The sequence below is a fragment of the Octopus sinensis genome, linkage group LG10 (assembly GCF_006345805.1).
Source record: "Octopus sinensis linkage group LG10, ASM634580v1, whole genome shotgun sequence".
NCBI classification, from domain to species: Eukaryota; Metazoa; Mollusca; class Cephalopoda; order Octopoda; family Octopodidae; genus Octopus; species Octopus sinensis.
This window is the reverse complement of record NC_043006.1, coordinates 33,332,715-33,346,863: the sequence shown is the minus strand read 5'-3', so window position 1 is coordinate 33,346,863 and position 14,149 is coordinate 33,332,715. Positions and strand designations below refer to the sequence as shown.

The 14,149-nt window shown below is 37.8% G+C and overlaps 1 protein-coding gene across 50 annotated transcripts in view; it reads left to right on the top strand.

Annotated features, from left to right (window-relative positions):
- Nucleotides 1-13,717, top strand: part of LOC115216480 (SWI/SNF-related matrix-associated actin-dependent regulator of chromatin subfamily D member 1) — a 93,659-nt gene extending 79,942 nt beyond the window's left edge. For all 50 annotated transcript variants that reach the window (XM_036506496.1, XM_029785850.2, XM_036506508.1 and 47 more), the window contains 11 exons: nucleotides 1,095-1,154; nucleotides 2,578-2,697; nucleotides 3,456-3,557; nucleotides 5,182-5,343; nucleotides 6,351-6,448; nucleotides 7,303-7,344; nucleotides 8,353-8,407; nucleotides 8,624-8,704; nucleotides 10,048-10,170; nucleotides 10,607-10,708; nucleotides 13,494-13,717. In XM_036506496.1, the coding sequence (XP_036362389.1) occupies nucleotides 1,095-1,154; nucleotides 2,578-2,697; nucleotides 3,456-3,557; nucleotides 5,182-5,343; nucleotides 6,351-6,448; nucleotides 7,303-7,344; nucleotides 8,353-8,407; nucleotides 8,624-8,704; nucleotides 10,048-10,170; nucleotides 10,607-10,708; nucleotides 13,494-13,547 (999 nt within the window). In that variant the 3' untranslated portion in view covers nucleotides 13,548-13,717. The remainder of the gene's footprint in view (nucleotides 1-1,094; nucleotides 1,155-2,577; nucleotides 2,698-3,455; nucleotides 3,558-5,181; nucleotides 5,344-6,350; nucleotides 6,449-7,302; nucleotides 7,345-8,352; nucleotides 8,408-8,623; nucleotides 8,705-10,047; nucleotides 10,171-10,606; nucleotides 10,709-13,493) is intronic.
- Nucleotides 13,718-14,149: the final 432 nt, after the last annotated feature.

Genomic DNA, 14,149 nt, shown 5'->3' with positions numbered 1-14,149 from the left:
GCCAGTGCCAGCTGGACACTCACTCTTCCTAATGCCAACCATTTTACAGTGTGTACTGAGTGTTGTTGAGCGTTTTGCTTTGTTTCTTCAACTGGCACTACGGAGCTTCTCAAGTAACTTGCAAAACAGGAAAAGAAAAATGAAAGCATCTTCTTGATTAAGTGTGTGTGTGGGGGGGAGGGGGAGCATTTGTGAGGAGTTGGTGGCTTAATGCCAGGTGTTGAAAAGCTCGAATATAACAGGACAAATACAGGTGTCTTGTTACAGGGAAGATACATGGCTACTTCTACATAAGGGTGGGTGGGAGTAACTAGGAAGAAAATAAAAATGGTAGTGATGGGGTGCCAGAGCCAACTCTCGAGGTACAAGAAGGTGAGACTAAGGGAGGATGTGGGACAGTAGATCAGAATGAGGAAAAGAGCATGGGTGAGTTTCATAAGAGCGTGAGGAGAGAGAAACAGATGGTTAGAGAGAGGGGTTGAGGTGAATGTAGTGAGTGACGAACAAGTGGGGAGGCGAGGGTTTGATGGGAAATATAAGAATGGGACAAAGGGATAAGGTGAGAGAAATAGGAATGGCTCAGGAATGAGGCTAGATCAGAAAGTTGGGGGATAATCATATGGCTTTAACGAATACCCTAGCTAGTTTAGATCGATGAGCTGAAGATCTAAATTCAGGAATTATTAAATTTGAACAGTTCAATATTTTAGTCAGTCTGTTGCCTTGTATACTGATCAGTTCAATATTGAACTTATTTCATTGAATTTTGTTACTTGTTTGGTGTGGAGGAAGGAGCAGTGCTCTCCCCCAAATTCGAGGCTTTATGTTTGTATTAAAAACATCATTTTTATAAAGTAACTAATTTTTATGGAGAATTAACAACTGGTAGATCATTGTTTTGTGATAGTTTGTTTTGTCCACTTTGTTTTGGGTGTAAATCTGTGACATCATCCTGTATTCCTCTTGTGTTGATCAAATTAGTAGCTGTAATATAGTTGTTTGAGGATTCATTTTAAGAGTATCACAGAACATTATTTGTATTATTTGTCTATTTTCATACAAGATAATAATGAAGATTTTCTGCTCTTTTACAGGATGGTGAGGAGTCAGTGTCATCATGGGAATTACGTGTAGAAGGACGCCTTTTAGATGATGTAAGTAATTGTTGTTATGGTGGGCTGGTGGAATCGGTAGAGCACCAGACAAAATAGCTGTAGTATTTAGTTACAGCTCTTTATATCTTGAGTTCAAATCCAATCAAAGTCAACCTTGTCTTTATCCTTCTGGGGCTAATAAAATAAGACACCAGTTAAATACTGTGGTTTACTTAACCAATTAATGGTGCTGGTTGAATTTGTGGCATTGTGTCTGTGTTAGAAATTGTTAGTATACCAAACAGAATACTGCTAAGCATTTTGCCTGTCTTTACATTCTGAGTTTCAAGTTCTGCCTAGGTGGACTTTGTCTTTCATCCTTGTGGGGTCGATAAAATAAGTACCAGTTGAACACTGGGGTCGATGTAATCGACATAACCCCCTACCCTGAAATGGCTGGTCTTGTGCCTGAGCTGGCGGAATTGTTAGCACACCAGATGAAATGCTTAGTGACATTTCATCTGTGCTTGTGTTCTGAGTTCAAATCCCATTGAGGTTGGCCTTACCTTGCATCCTTTCGGAATCAATGAAATAAGTTCCAGGTTACGCACTGGGGTTCATATAATCAACTAGCCCCTCCCCCTAAATTTTAGGCCTCATGCCTTTAGTAGAAAGGACTTTTATTATTGTTGTTGTTATTATTATTATTATTAAGGCAGTGAGCTGGGAGAGTTGTTAGCATGTCTGGCAATATGCTTAGCAGTATTTTGTCTGTTGCTACATTCTGAGTTCAAATTCTGCCAAGGTCAGCTCTACCTTTCATCCTTTTGGGGTCGGTAAATTAAGTACCAATTGCATACTGAGGTCGAGCTAACCGACTGCCCCCCCCCATTTCTTTATTATTATTATTGGCAGAATCATTAACATGATTGGCAAAATGCTTCATGGCTTTTGTCCATCTCTATGTTCTAAGTTGAAATCCTGCCAAAGTGAACTTTGGTACTTTATTGTATTGACCCCAAAAGGATGGGAGACAGTCAAGTATTAAGTACAGTGTAATTGATTAATCCCTCCCACAAAATTTCGGGCTTTGTGCCTATAATAGAAAGGATTATTATTATTATTAATCTGATGTTAATGGAGCACCTGACTGAATGTTGTTCAGTATTTGTGACACAACTTGAAAGTTTGATTATAAATGTTGATGGAGAACTTTCACCACTGCAATGTATCTAGTTTACTTCTCCATCAACTGCTGTACAATCATCCTTATTGAGATATTTTTGAAGTTGAGATGTTAAGTATAAATTTTCCGTCTGTTGTTTCCCCTGTGCAAAGCAACCAAAAGCCGACCAAAAAGGGCCATTAAGAACTTGTGTGCTTGTTTCTCATATTGTGAAGAAAATCATTTTATTTTTACTTTCTATTTGTAGGATATAAAATTGTAATATTTGAGTAAATGTTTTTAATGTTTCTCTTTTAGGCTGCAAGTTCCAAGCTTAGCGATGCTAACAAAGTGAAACGAAAATTCTCGTCTTTTTTCAAAAGTCTTGTAATTGAACTTGACAAAGATCTGTATGGACCTGACAACCATCTGGTTGAGGTAAGGAGCATTTTGTTGACTGTGTAAACCCTATCACATTACCATCATATTGACAATCAGTTTTGATTCAGGCATTCATAATCCCTGCTCAGTATCTTCTTTACAATCCTCGTTTTTACACATCTATTTTCTTTTGCAACTGGAGTAACCATAGTAACCATATGTCTCTCTACAGTAAGACATGTGTTCCTGTCCCTCTGTCATACTTTAATCTCATCAGCTGACATAAAACAACCACCCTCTACTATCCTCCTCTCTCTCCTTATTTTAGAGATTTTGTCTTGTGAGTTACTTGGTGACCTCACAAGTGCCAGGGTCCACATAAAAAGCACCCAAGAATACTCTGTAAAGTGGTTGGCATTGGAAAGCGCATCCACCTATAGAAACCATGCTAAAGCAGACATAAGAGTTTGGTGTAGTCTTCTGGCTTTACCAGTTTGGTCAAACTGTCCAATCCATGTTGATATGGAAATTAAACGATGACTATCTATTTTCCAGTTGCTAACGAGGTCTGCAGGCTTTTCAATTTAGTTCTGTCTTCTAACATGTCCTTTCTTAAAGATAGTAGTGTTATTTGAGGAAGAGTAATTGTTATTTCTAGCTGATATTAGACAACTGTGTTGTTGTTCTTCTTCCCTATGTTATTAGTTGTTGTATCAGGTGTGGAACACCTGATGCATGATTGACTCTCATTTGTCTCATGGAAAAATTGTTGTAAAAATCTAACAACAATGATTTTCTTGTTTTTTTTCTTGTAGTGGCATCGTACGCCCAACACTCAAGAGACGGATGGATTTCAAGTGAAGAGGCCAGGTGATAACAACGTTAAGTGTACTGTTCTTCTAATGCTTGATTATCAGGTAAAGCAATGCTAATGGATTGCATCTTCTTACTTTCATTTTTGTTTCTGTTGATGATTCTTAATATTGTCTTCTTGTTATGAATATTGTTGTTCTTTTGAATTTGTTTGAATAACAAAGCTGGCTGTAATGTCAGCCAGGATTAAATGCCCTCCTTATCTTTTTTTTCCTTTCTTTTTTATCATTTTCTCCCAAACCAGGCTTCAGGCCTCTGTGGTGTAAGGGACTACAAAAAAAAAAAATGCTAAAAAGGGGGTCTATAAAGATTTCCATTGACAGGAGCTTGGATTTGGATTGCCCATGTTCAGTTTGCTGCAGGAGAAGGGCCTCAGCATCTTCTCTCCACCAATCACTTTCTGATGTGGAAGCTGTGAACTTAAGCTTGGAGATCATACTCGTTTGCTACACTGCAGTTTTTACATTTGTATCCAGGAGTTGTTAAGTTGATTACATTGACCCCAGTACTCAACTGGTACTTTATTTTATCGGCCTTGAAAGGATGAAAGGCAAAGTCGACCTTGGTGGGATTTGAACTCGGGATGAATTACTGCCAAGCATTTTTCCCAGTGTGCTAATGATTCTGGCAGCTCAGCACTGTAACGGAAGTATATATCTCAGTTTTGCCTGCTGAGTGAACTGGAGCAACATGAAATAAAGTGTCTTGCTCAAGGTCGCAACCTTACAATAATGGGCCTAACCACTGAGCCACTGCTGGGGACATTGTATGACATGCAATCTTCAAAAGTTGTAGGCTGTTCTCAGCTTTTCCATGTTATCCCAATGTACACATTCACACACTTGAGTCTGGTGTCAGTTGCTTCTGCTGCTGTTGTTGTTAATCTTCAATCTTGATGAAGCAGACTTACAGTCAAAGACAATCCAATCATAACTCCCACCCCCTTGCAAATTTCTTCTCTGGATAGTGAACCCTAAACTACATTAATGGATACCTTTTCTTAAGACTGCAGAGTGTTCTTAGGGAAATTTGGTTGCTATTTCTAGTGTAGTATGCTGCTGCATTCACCACTGTTTGTCAGTATATTCTGGAGGTGACCTGTCAAGGAGAGTCCCAGCGAATCTCCATCTCTGCCATGACCATGTGGTCAACCAAAACAAGTCGTCAACCCATCTGGATCCTCAGTCAAGAGAACACGATAAGCAGGTTCTCACTCAGAAGCTTGAGAAACCTGGCCAAGCAGTCTGAGCGGGGGCACCCAAACCATACAAGTAACAGGAAGGATTCCAGTTTCTGAGCAGAGTCGTTGGTTGGATACAAAATCTGACCAATGGTACCAGGACACTATTTCTAATGGAGCACTTAAACAATCTGAGACACTCACTGGCTTGGCTGAACAGTTGATGGGTTACTTGGTGGAAACATCTTGTCTGGGAGTATTTGTTGCTTCAGAAGTAGTGTAATGACGAAATGGTAAAGTGCAGTATTTAATTCTGTCTCTTTTTACGTTGAGACGAACTTTGCTTTCTGTTTTCAATAAAGACTTTAAAAGTATTTTTTTATTCTTATGAGGCGGCGATCAATTCAGTTGATTGTCTAAATTTGTGGCCTTGCACCAGGGTTAGGAATAATTAACCCAATTCTTCATCTCTCTCTTTTCTAATTTAGCCAATGCAATTCAAACTTGATCAAAGACTGGCTCGTCTCCTTGGAATGCACACACAGACTCGCCCTGTCATCATCAATGCTCTCTGGCAGTACATCAAGACACACAAGTTACAAGACCCACATGAAAGAGAGTACATTAACTGTGACCGATATCTCGAGCAGGTGAGGCATTTTGTCTTTTGTCTTCTTTTCTCTTTTTGGATTTATTTGTAGCATTTTTAAACCCTCTTCTTGGAAATCCAAGATTTATTTCTTCTGATTCATCAGCAGATGGTTGTGGGTGTGTGTTGTTGCCTCGTTGGGTTGACTTCAAGTGAGAGTTGTAATGGAATATCACTGTCATGCAAGCTGGGTTCTTCATTTCCAATCTTCTGTAAAAGCATGTCTGGTTGTGAGCAAATATTAACCTTGCTTGGAAATAAGGTGAGTGTTAGCGACAGGAGGGGCTTCTTCTGGCCATAGAAATTCAGCCTCAGCAAATTCTGTCTGATCCCTGTGAGCTTGGGAAAGTGGATGTTAAAATGATGCTGATGTATTCTGAAGTAGCATTTTATGTTCCTTTTGGTTGTGTCCCATTCTTCCCAGTTGTCCTTGGATTCCAAGATTGATAAGTACTAGACAAAGTATGGGGGTTGATATAATCAACCCTTGGGTGTGTGTTGACTGAGTAAAGCCCACAATCCATTGGCTGAAACCCATGAAACAATGTGTGTGTGTGTGTGTGTGTGTAAGTGCAAGCAAATCTTGTTTTACACTTTATTTGTTTGTCATTTAACTGCGGCCATGCTGGAGCACTGGCTTTAGTCAAACAAATCGACTCCAGAACTTATTCTCTGTAAGCCTGGTACTTATTCTGTCGGTCTCTTTTGCCGAACCGCTAAGTTATGGGGACATAAACACACCAGTATTGGTTGTCAAGCGATGGTGGTGGTGGGGCAAACACAGACACAAACATATACATACATATATATATTATATGTATATATATGCCAAATCCACTCTCAAAGCTTTGGTCAGCCCAAGGCTATAGCAGATGGTACTTGCCCAAGGTGCCACACCATGGGACTGAACCTAGAACCATGTGGTTGGGAAGCAAGCTATTTACCACAAAGCCACTCCTGTGCCTATTTTTTTTTCTTTTAAATTATCTCTTAAACTCTTTTGTCTAGATATTTGAATGCAAGAGAATGAAGTTTGCTGAGATTCCTTCCAAACTACACCCTCTTCTTATGGCACCGGACCCTATTGTGATAAACCACATTATTGTGTAAGTAAAGTTTAATGCTTTTTCCTGCTTTTCTTATTTCTCTTGTAACATTATTTGCAAGCATATTAAATTCACTGCAACTCCTTTAGCATTTAAACTGGCTGTATCTGGCGCCAATATTCTATTTGTTTTTTAATGCTCACTCCAGCCAGATCCAGCATCTCACACTTACCTGACAATGTCATTTCATAACTAAACACCCACTTTATCGAAATCTTGAAGTTACAAGATAATACATGGTTAATTCAAAATAATGTGAATAAATAATCATCACAATTGTTTGAATATTTTAAAAAGTTAAACCTGAAAAAAACCCCTCATTATTTAGCACTTGCCAGTGGGCTCTTTTCTAATAACAGGTCATTTTTCTTAGGTCCTGTCATTTTCCAGTATCAGCTACCTACTCATTTCATTTAACCTATTTCACATTGTCTAATTCAGGAATTGGCAACCTTTTTCTAGAAATAAGCCACACCAGAAATTCATAATCATGCGGGCTGCTCTACTAAAAAAAACAAAACAATTCAAGGCAATTTCCCATTTAGAAAGTCCCATGGGCTGCAAGTTTACTCAGGACTGCGCTCATTTATTCGCCCGGCCATCTTCAGTTGTCTCCCTTGCACCCCGACTTTTTTTTTTTTTATAAAGAACCAGCCCACCCAAGTCTTATTTGTAACTTCCGTATTTTACAATCCAGTACATCCTGTCATCGCGTTCTTCTCGATTCTCTTATTTTGCTTTGTGTTTCACTACCACCTACACCTTAACTCCCACCCACCCTCATATATATCTTTCTTTTTTCGATTGTCATAGCTCAATTGCTGTTTTAACAATTTCTCTTTCATATTTTCTAGCGGACCTTCAGTGTATAACCGTGACCGGAAAAGTGTTGACAGGTGAGCATTATTTCACACCTGATCTGTCTTCTCTTTTGCTATTTCATTGGTGTTTGATGTGTTTGAAGGTTTTGTGGTAGAAATGGTCAGATGTAGTACTGTTCCTCTTTATTCCAAGGTTGACTTAGCTTCTCATCATCATCATCGTCGTTTAACGTCCGTTCTCCATGCTAGCATGGGTTGGACTCATTAGTGCAAAGTTGGTAAAACAAGTCATTATCTTCCTCTTAAAATGCGTGTAGTCTGCTGCCAGCAAAGGAAATTATTTTATTCTAATAATAAGAATAATAACAACTGACATTATGTTGTGCTTGAGAAGTGGACCCATCAAGCCAAGTAAAATCGTAGTTGCGGCAGATACCAGTGTCACACAAATGGCACCCGTGTCAGTGGCACAAGGCCCGAAATCTTTGGAGTGGGGGCCCAGTCGATTAGATAGACCCCAGTATGCAACTGGTACTTAATTTATTGACCCTGAAAGGATGAAAAGTAAAGTTGACCTTGGTGGAATTTGAACATAATGGCAAACGAAATACTGCTAAGCATTTCGCTTGGTGTGCTAACATTTCCGCCAGCTCACCGCCTTTGGGTCATTTATAACTCCATGGAAACCAGGTGACTGGTCCTGTGTGTCCTAGGACTTGAGATAGAAATGTCCAGGGGTTGATGATGTGTAACAGTTTGGTTTTAGAAGAACCTGGAGTGGTCATTGCATTGTCTCACCGTCTGACTAATCAAATCCCTACCATCTTAAAAGGAAAAGCACACATTGGAAATGTGGTCCTAGATGTATACTGCCTGAAGAAAAGAAGGAATGGTCATCACTTGAACATTTTTTATTGTAAGGTCTTTGCAGTGAAGCATGACTTGCATCATAAGATTTTCCTCCATCTGTTAATCTCTGAAACATCCTTTCGTTTGGTTTGTCATAAACCAGACATTTTGGTTGATAATAAAACTTCATCTATCATCTGGGTATGAAATATTTCATCTCTTTTTATTTTCCAGGATGGATGGACCTGATGCCAAAAAAACTGCTTGTTATGATATAGATGTGGAAGTGGTAAGTTTATACATTTCGTTATTGTTGTTGATATTTTTTATATCACACACACACACACACACACATGCATTTTTTATCTGTAATCAGCAGAAATTACTGATTATTAATAACAAAATGTATACATGTTTTATTTTCCTGTTTACATCACCAAACACATACAAATATGTATGTATAAATTTATGTATATACATTTTCTGTTTCTATTTCCCTTTCCAGGACGACACATTAAAACAACAGATGAATTCTTTCTTGTTATCTACGCAAAGTCAACAAGAAATTGCTACCCTGGATAATAAGGTGATTTTTCTCTCCTTCAGCCTCTTTATCCATCCTTGATCATTCCATTTAAAAATATTTCTCCACATTTTATTTGCCGTGCTCTTCTCTTTCCGTCTCTGACTCCATCTGCTTTTTCGTTTCTCTTTTTCTCCCTTTCTCTGTCTCTGCATGCCTCTTTGGGTGTCCCTCTCTCTCTTTAACTATTTTCTGTGGAACTGTCCAGCCCATGCTAGCATGGAAAGCAGATGTTAAAAAAAAAAGAGAAAAAGATGTCATAAAAAAATGTGCCTACAAGAATACACACATCCACACACATTGAAGCTTACTGATAAATTGGACCCCTGCTCTCTCTAAATTCAAACATGTTTTTAAGTAATAAGTAGGTAATTATAAATCCCCCATGCTATATCATGTATGCAGGTTCAAGTCTTACAATATCCATACAATACATGTGTGCACTGCCATATATTATGGTGCATGTTCAGTTTACCATTTTTTTTTTAAAGTGGTTTTCTGTTCTTCAGTTCCATACTAAATTCCATCTAGAATAATAATAAAAAAACAGTAATTGAAGATTGTCCATTGTCTTCACACCCTGTTAGAAATGAATCAGATCTGTGTAATTACACTTTACAATCTTAAAAGGAAAATAACTCATTTCTTTAAAAAGAAATTGCCTGCTAAGACTTTCTCTCCACAACTTGGATTTATTAGATTTCTTTCATTTCTTAATCCTTTAGCATTCAGATTACTCTGAATGCAATGCGTATTTATTCGCATTGTTTTGAATTAATCATGCATTATCTCATAGCTTTGAGATTTTGATGATGTAATTGTTTATTTTTAGGACCGTGTAGGGTAGATCTCGATTGTTTGAATGTAAAATGGGGAATATTTGGGCAAGATATAGCTGGTTTAAGTGTTAAAGGGTTAAAACACTTGACTGTCATTCAGTCATCCATATTGTGGCTGTCAAACCTGATATTCACAGGCTTAATTGACCCCCCCCCGTACTGATTGAATTTTTATTGATGTAACATGCTAATCATATGCAGATCAGTTCTCCTAATCTCTTTCTCTATTGGCCAGTAAATATAAAACGTATACAACTACACTGTATGAAATGTGGAGAATTCAGGAAAATAGCCCACTATCAAAGACAGGTTAATTCTGCTCCCATGTCTTAATTGCAGAAAACTAATTACACTCGGTTCTTGTGCTGTAATTGGTTCAGTTACTGTAACGAGTCCAGCAAACAGACAAACCGCACAGGTCAATGTTATCTGTTGTTGCTATAACTTAAAAATTATCAAAATTATCCAAACCTTTTTTTGATTTGTTTGTGTTGATTTTATTTTCAGATTCATGAAACAGTTGAAACTATAAACCAACTGAAGATAAATAGAGAATTCTTCCTCAGTTTTGCTAAAGATCCATTAGAGTTTATCAACAATTGGTTAATATCTCAAACCAGAGATCTAAAGGTAAGACCCTCCTATAATTTGTATCATTAGCACTGAATAAATAAGATGAAATTGCTGCTGGTTAGTTTGTCAATAGTTTACAAATATATTTAGGCAATAGTGTAGACCCAAAAAGCTGATTTGCTTTGGCACCAAATTTTTTGTTACCCAAAACAGCCACATTTTATTTTCTTTATGTTACTAAAGTGTCCAAAACCGCATGGGATTACCTAAACTATTTGATTTTGTGATCTCACATTTTATAGCCTGACTTTTGGGTACTTGGAATTTTGGGGGTAAATTTTCCACTTGTGTTTTTGTCTTATTTTACATAATTTTCATATTTAGTAATAGTTTCTTAAACTAGCCTCCTAACCTAAAGTTTCAAGCCTTGTGTCCATAGAAGAATTATCATCATCATCATTATAATTATTATAATTATTTTCTTTAACAACAGACTATGACAGATATTGTTGGCAACCCTGAAGAAGAGAGACGAGCTGATTATTACTATCAGCCTTGGGTACAGGAAGCAGTATGTCGCTACTTCTATGGAAAGGTAAATTTGGCTCTATTCGCCCTTCTTTTTCACCCTTTCTTCATCATTCTCTTTGCTTCCTTATCTATTCTACAAACCGACCAACTGCAGCCATCCACTAACATTGCTTATTTCTCTTCTCCTTACTGTTTCTCATCTCTTCTTTAATTCTTACACAAAATTGTCATGTTAATGAACTTAAATTATTTTACCTCACACACACACACACACTTCACTTCTTCAAATAGTAGGAACTCTATAAGTAAAGTGTATTTCCTTGTTCAGATCTTATAAAATTGTATCAAAGAAGATAGAACTTAGTTTCATTTGTATACACTTTCTTTCATCTTCCTCCCCCCCAAAATGAATATACTCACGCACGTGTCTTTGGAGGGTCAGTATGCCCAATACAAAACACACAGGTACTATTTCACTTTTGTTAATAGCATTGGTCAATTAGTTAACAGTTAACTGATTAGTTAATCAATCTCTTGAGTTGTTCAGTCATTCAATCGGCTAGTTTTGTCCGAGTCCTTTTTCTGCCATTCGCAACCTCATCAATGATATTGCCCTGCTTGCAAATGTCAGTGAAAGGACTTTGACGAACCTACCTGATTGATTGATTAAATGAGCAATTAGTTAGTTAATTGGTTAAAAAGTCAGTTGACTAATAACAAAGGAAGTCAAATAGAATCAGTGTGTGTCTCTTATTGGTATAATGACCTACCCAAGTTCTATATTTAAGAGATGAGGAATTATTTCTATTATTGACATTTAATGGATATTTGTCCTCATCTTGTTTGTTGTTAACACAATGTTTCGGCTCATCCAGCCTTCATTAGGTGTTTTGGGGAAATTTCGAACCTGGGTTTTCATACCTAAAGTATTATTATTCAGATCACTGCTTAGAATTGAACTCGGAATCTTAGGGTTAGTAGCCCGTGCTCTTAACCACTATACCATATGCCTGTGGTTAAGAGCATGGGCTACTAACCCTAAGATTCCAAGTTCGATTCCAAGCAGTGACCTGAATAATAATGATGATAATATCGAAAAATACCTTAGGAATGAGAACCCAGGTTCAAAATTTCCCCAAGACACTTGATGAAGGCTGGAGAGTATATCAGCCGAAACTTTGTGTTAATAACAAACAAGATGAGGACAAATATCCCAAGATACAAAAAAATCTGTTTCAACTCATGATTTCTTGCAAAACTTAACTCTTATGTATTATACACACATATAAATGGAGGTCTTAAATCAAACTCCATTTTTTTAATTCCATAAACATAGAGTTAGTACCACTTGATAATTTAGTCAATTAGTTAATATTTAAGCAATTAACTAATTGATCTCTTGATTAAATTGTTCAGTTAATCAATTGATTAGGTTTGTCAAAGTATTTTTGTTGCCATTCATGACCTCATCAACAATATTCTTTTATTCCCCTCATCCTCATTGCTGACCAACCTCTTCTCACTCCATATCACATCTGACTCTGTTCTGTTTCCTTTCAACACTTGCTCCCTGTTATTTATTATGAATGGCTTTTCACAAACATTCGTATAACGTGCGCTGTTTATTACATCCACCGCAGCTAAAACTTCTACTGGCAATTGTTTCAGTGAGACATTAGGAGTTGTCTCCCTTAAATTTTCTTCGTTATCACTGAATTTCATATTTCATTCCATTTAGTTATTTCTGATTTTGAATACACACGGAATAATGGGAGCCACCTTTTCATCACACACACACACACGGACTCTCTCATTAATTTTGACTTATGATCAGCAAGTTGTTCGAAGTGAGTGACTTGCTCATTGAATTAGTATTTCAAGTGGTTGAGTATTCCATAGACATGTGTACCATTAATGTAATTCTCAGGCAGAATTAGTGACAATGCGATGAGGTTGGACCCTTGAATTACAGGTACAATACATTCTACACACTTTCTGCCTGTCCTGAAATTCACTCACAAGCCTCGAGTCTATTCTCATCATCATCATCATTTAACGTCCGTTGTCCATGCTGCCATGGGTTGGACGGTTTGACCAGGCTGGCACACTGGAAGGCTGCACCAAACTCCAGATTGATTTGGCATGGTTTTCTATGGCTGGATGCCTGCTGGAAGCTTTAATAAAAGCATTTGTCCTGGAGATTGAAACCAGGATCTCTTGGCTGTAAAACAAACTTCTTAACCATTCAACCATGTCTACTTCCAACCACTGATCTTTAGAAGATTCCTCTCTTATTTTTGTTTATTTAAGAAAACATTAGGATACTTACAGAGTTATTTCACAGCTAAAAACATTTCCAAATAACTCTGGTATTTCTTTATTCTTGCTGCATAACCGGCACAAATGATTTTAAAATAGGGATCGAATGGCTGTGCTGCACATGAGCTCACTCTGTCCATCCAATTCACTCTGCATGTACACGTGGACCGTGTACCAAACGTCAGGTGTCGAAGTGATCGCAGATCAACTTAAAATGAACATATTGCATCAGCTGGTTCAGGAATTGAAACAAGACCATGTGCCCTCATAGATATTTCATGCATATACAGATTAGCACTGATTCTCTTATGCCTCCCCCAGCAAATCGTTGCTGACTGACCTGTTCACTTCATGTCATGTTTGACTCCTCTCTGCTCTCTCCTTTCAACACTTGGTCCCTCCCAATCCGCACTCCCAAACGCTTGATTCACTCAACTCATTACATGTAATATTCATCTACCCCTGCCATATTCACCTCTCTCATCTATCACCATCAGTCATTACACTCTCTCTCTCTGCTCTCTCCACAGGTCCAACAAAGGAGACTAGAACTTGAACAGGCACTTGGTATCAGGAACGCATAACAAATGTCATCTCCATAGCAACTGTATTGAGCCTGTCACCATTGGCAGCTCTCCTCTTCAACTGATGTCCAGACCAATGCAGTTGATCACATGACCATTTTTATACTGTAGAAAATCATTCCACATTTTTCAGAGAATAAACTGTCATTATTATATCACATTTTCAATGGCGTCTTGATGGTTTCTTTTTGTTTTGTTTGTTCTTGCATTTGTCTGGCTGTCTATGAATTCCACTCACTGATCGTTCACTTTAATTATTTGCTCATTAATTTATTTATTCAGTGATGTCTGTGTCACGGTCGGTCGAGTGTGATTGCCATTACCAAAGACACAAAATGTTTATAACATTATATTACAAGCAGTTGTCACATGGGATAGAATATTGTCATCAGTTTGAATGACAATCATCTACTTGAGTGATGACGGCTTGAATCAGTGATGAGTTTATTGCATAGACACTTACTCTCATTATGTAGTCCTCAACCAAAAGCCAATGATGCTTTGTGTGACCAGATTGGCTTTTTGAATTGCACTTGCAGTCCATCAAGTAGACTTCCATACAGTTTCTGCTTCCCCAATTTCACTCTCAAACTGTGGGTTGA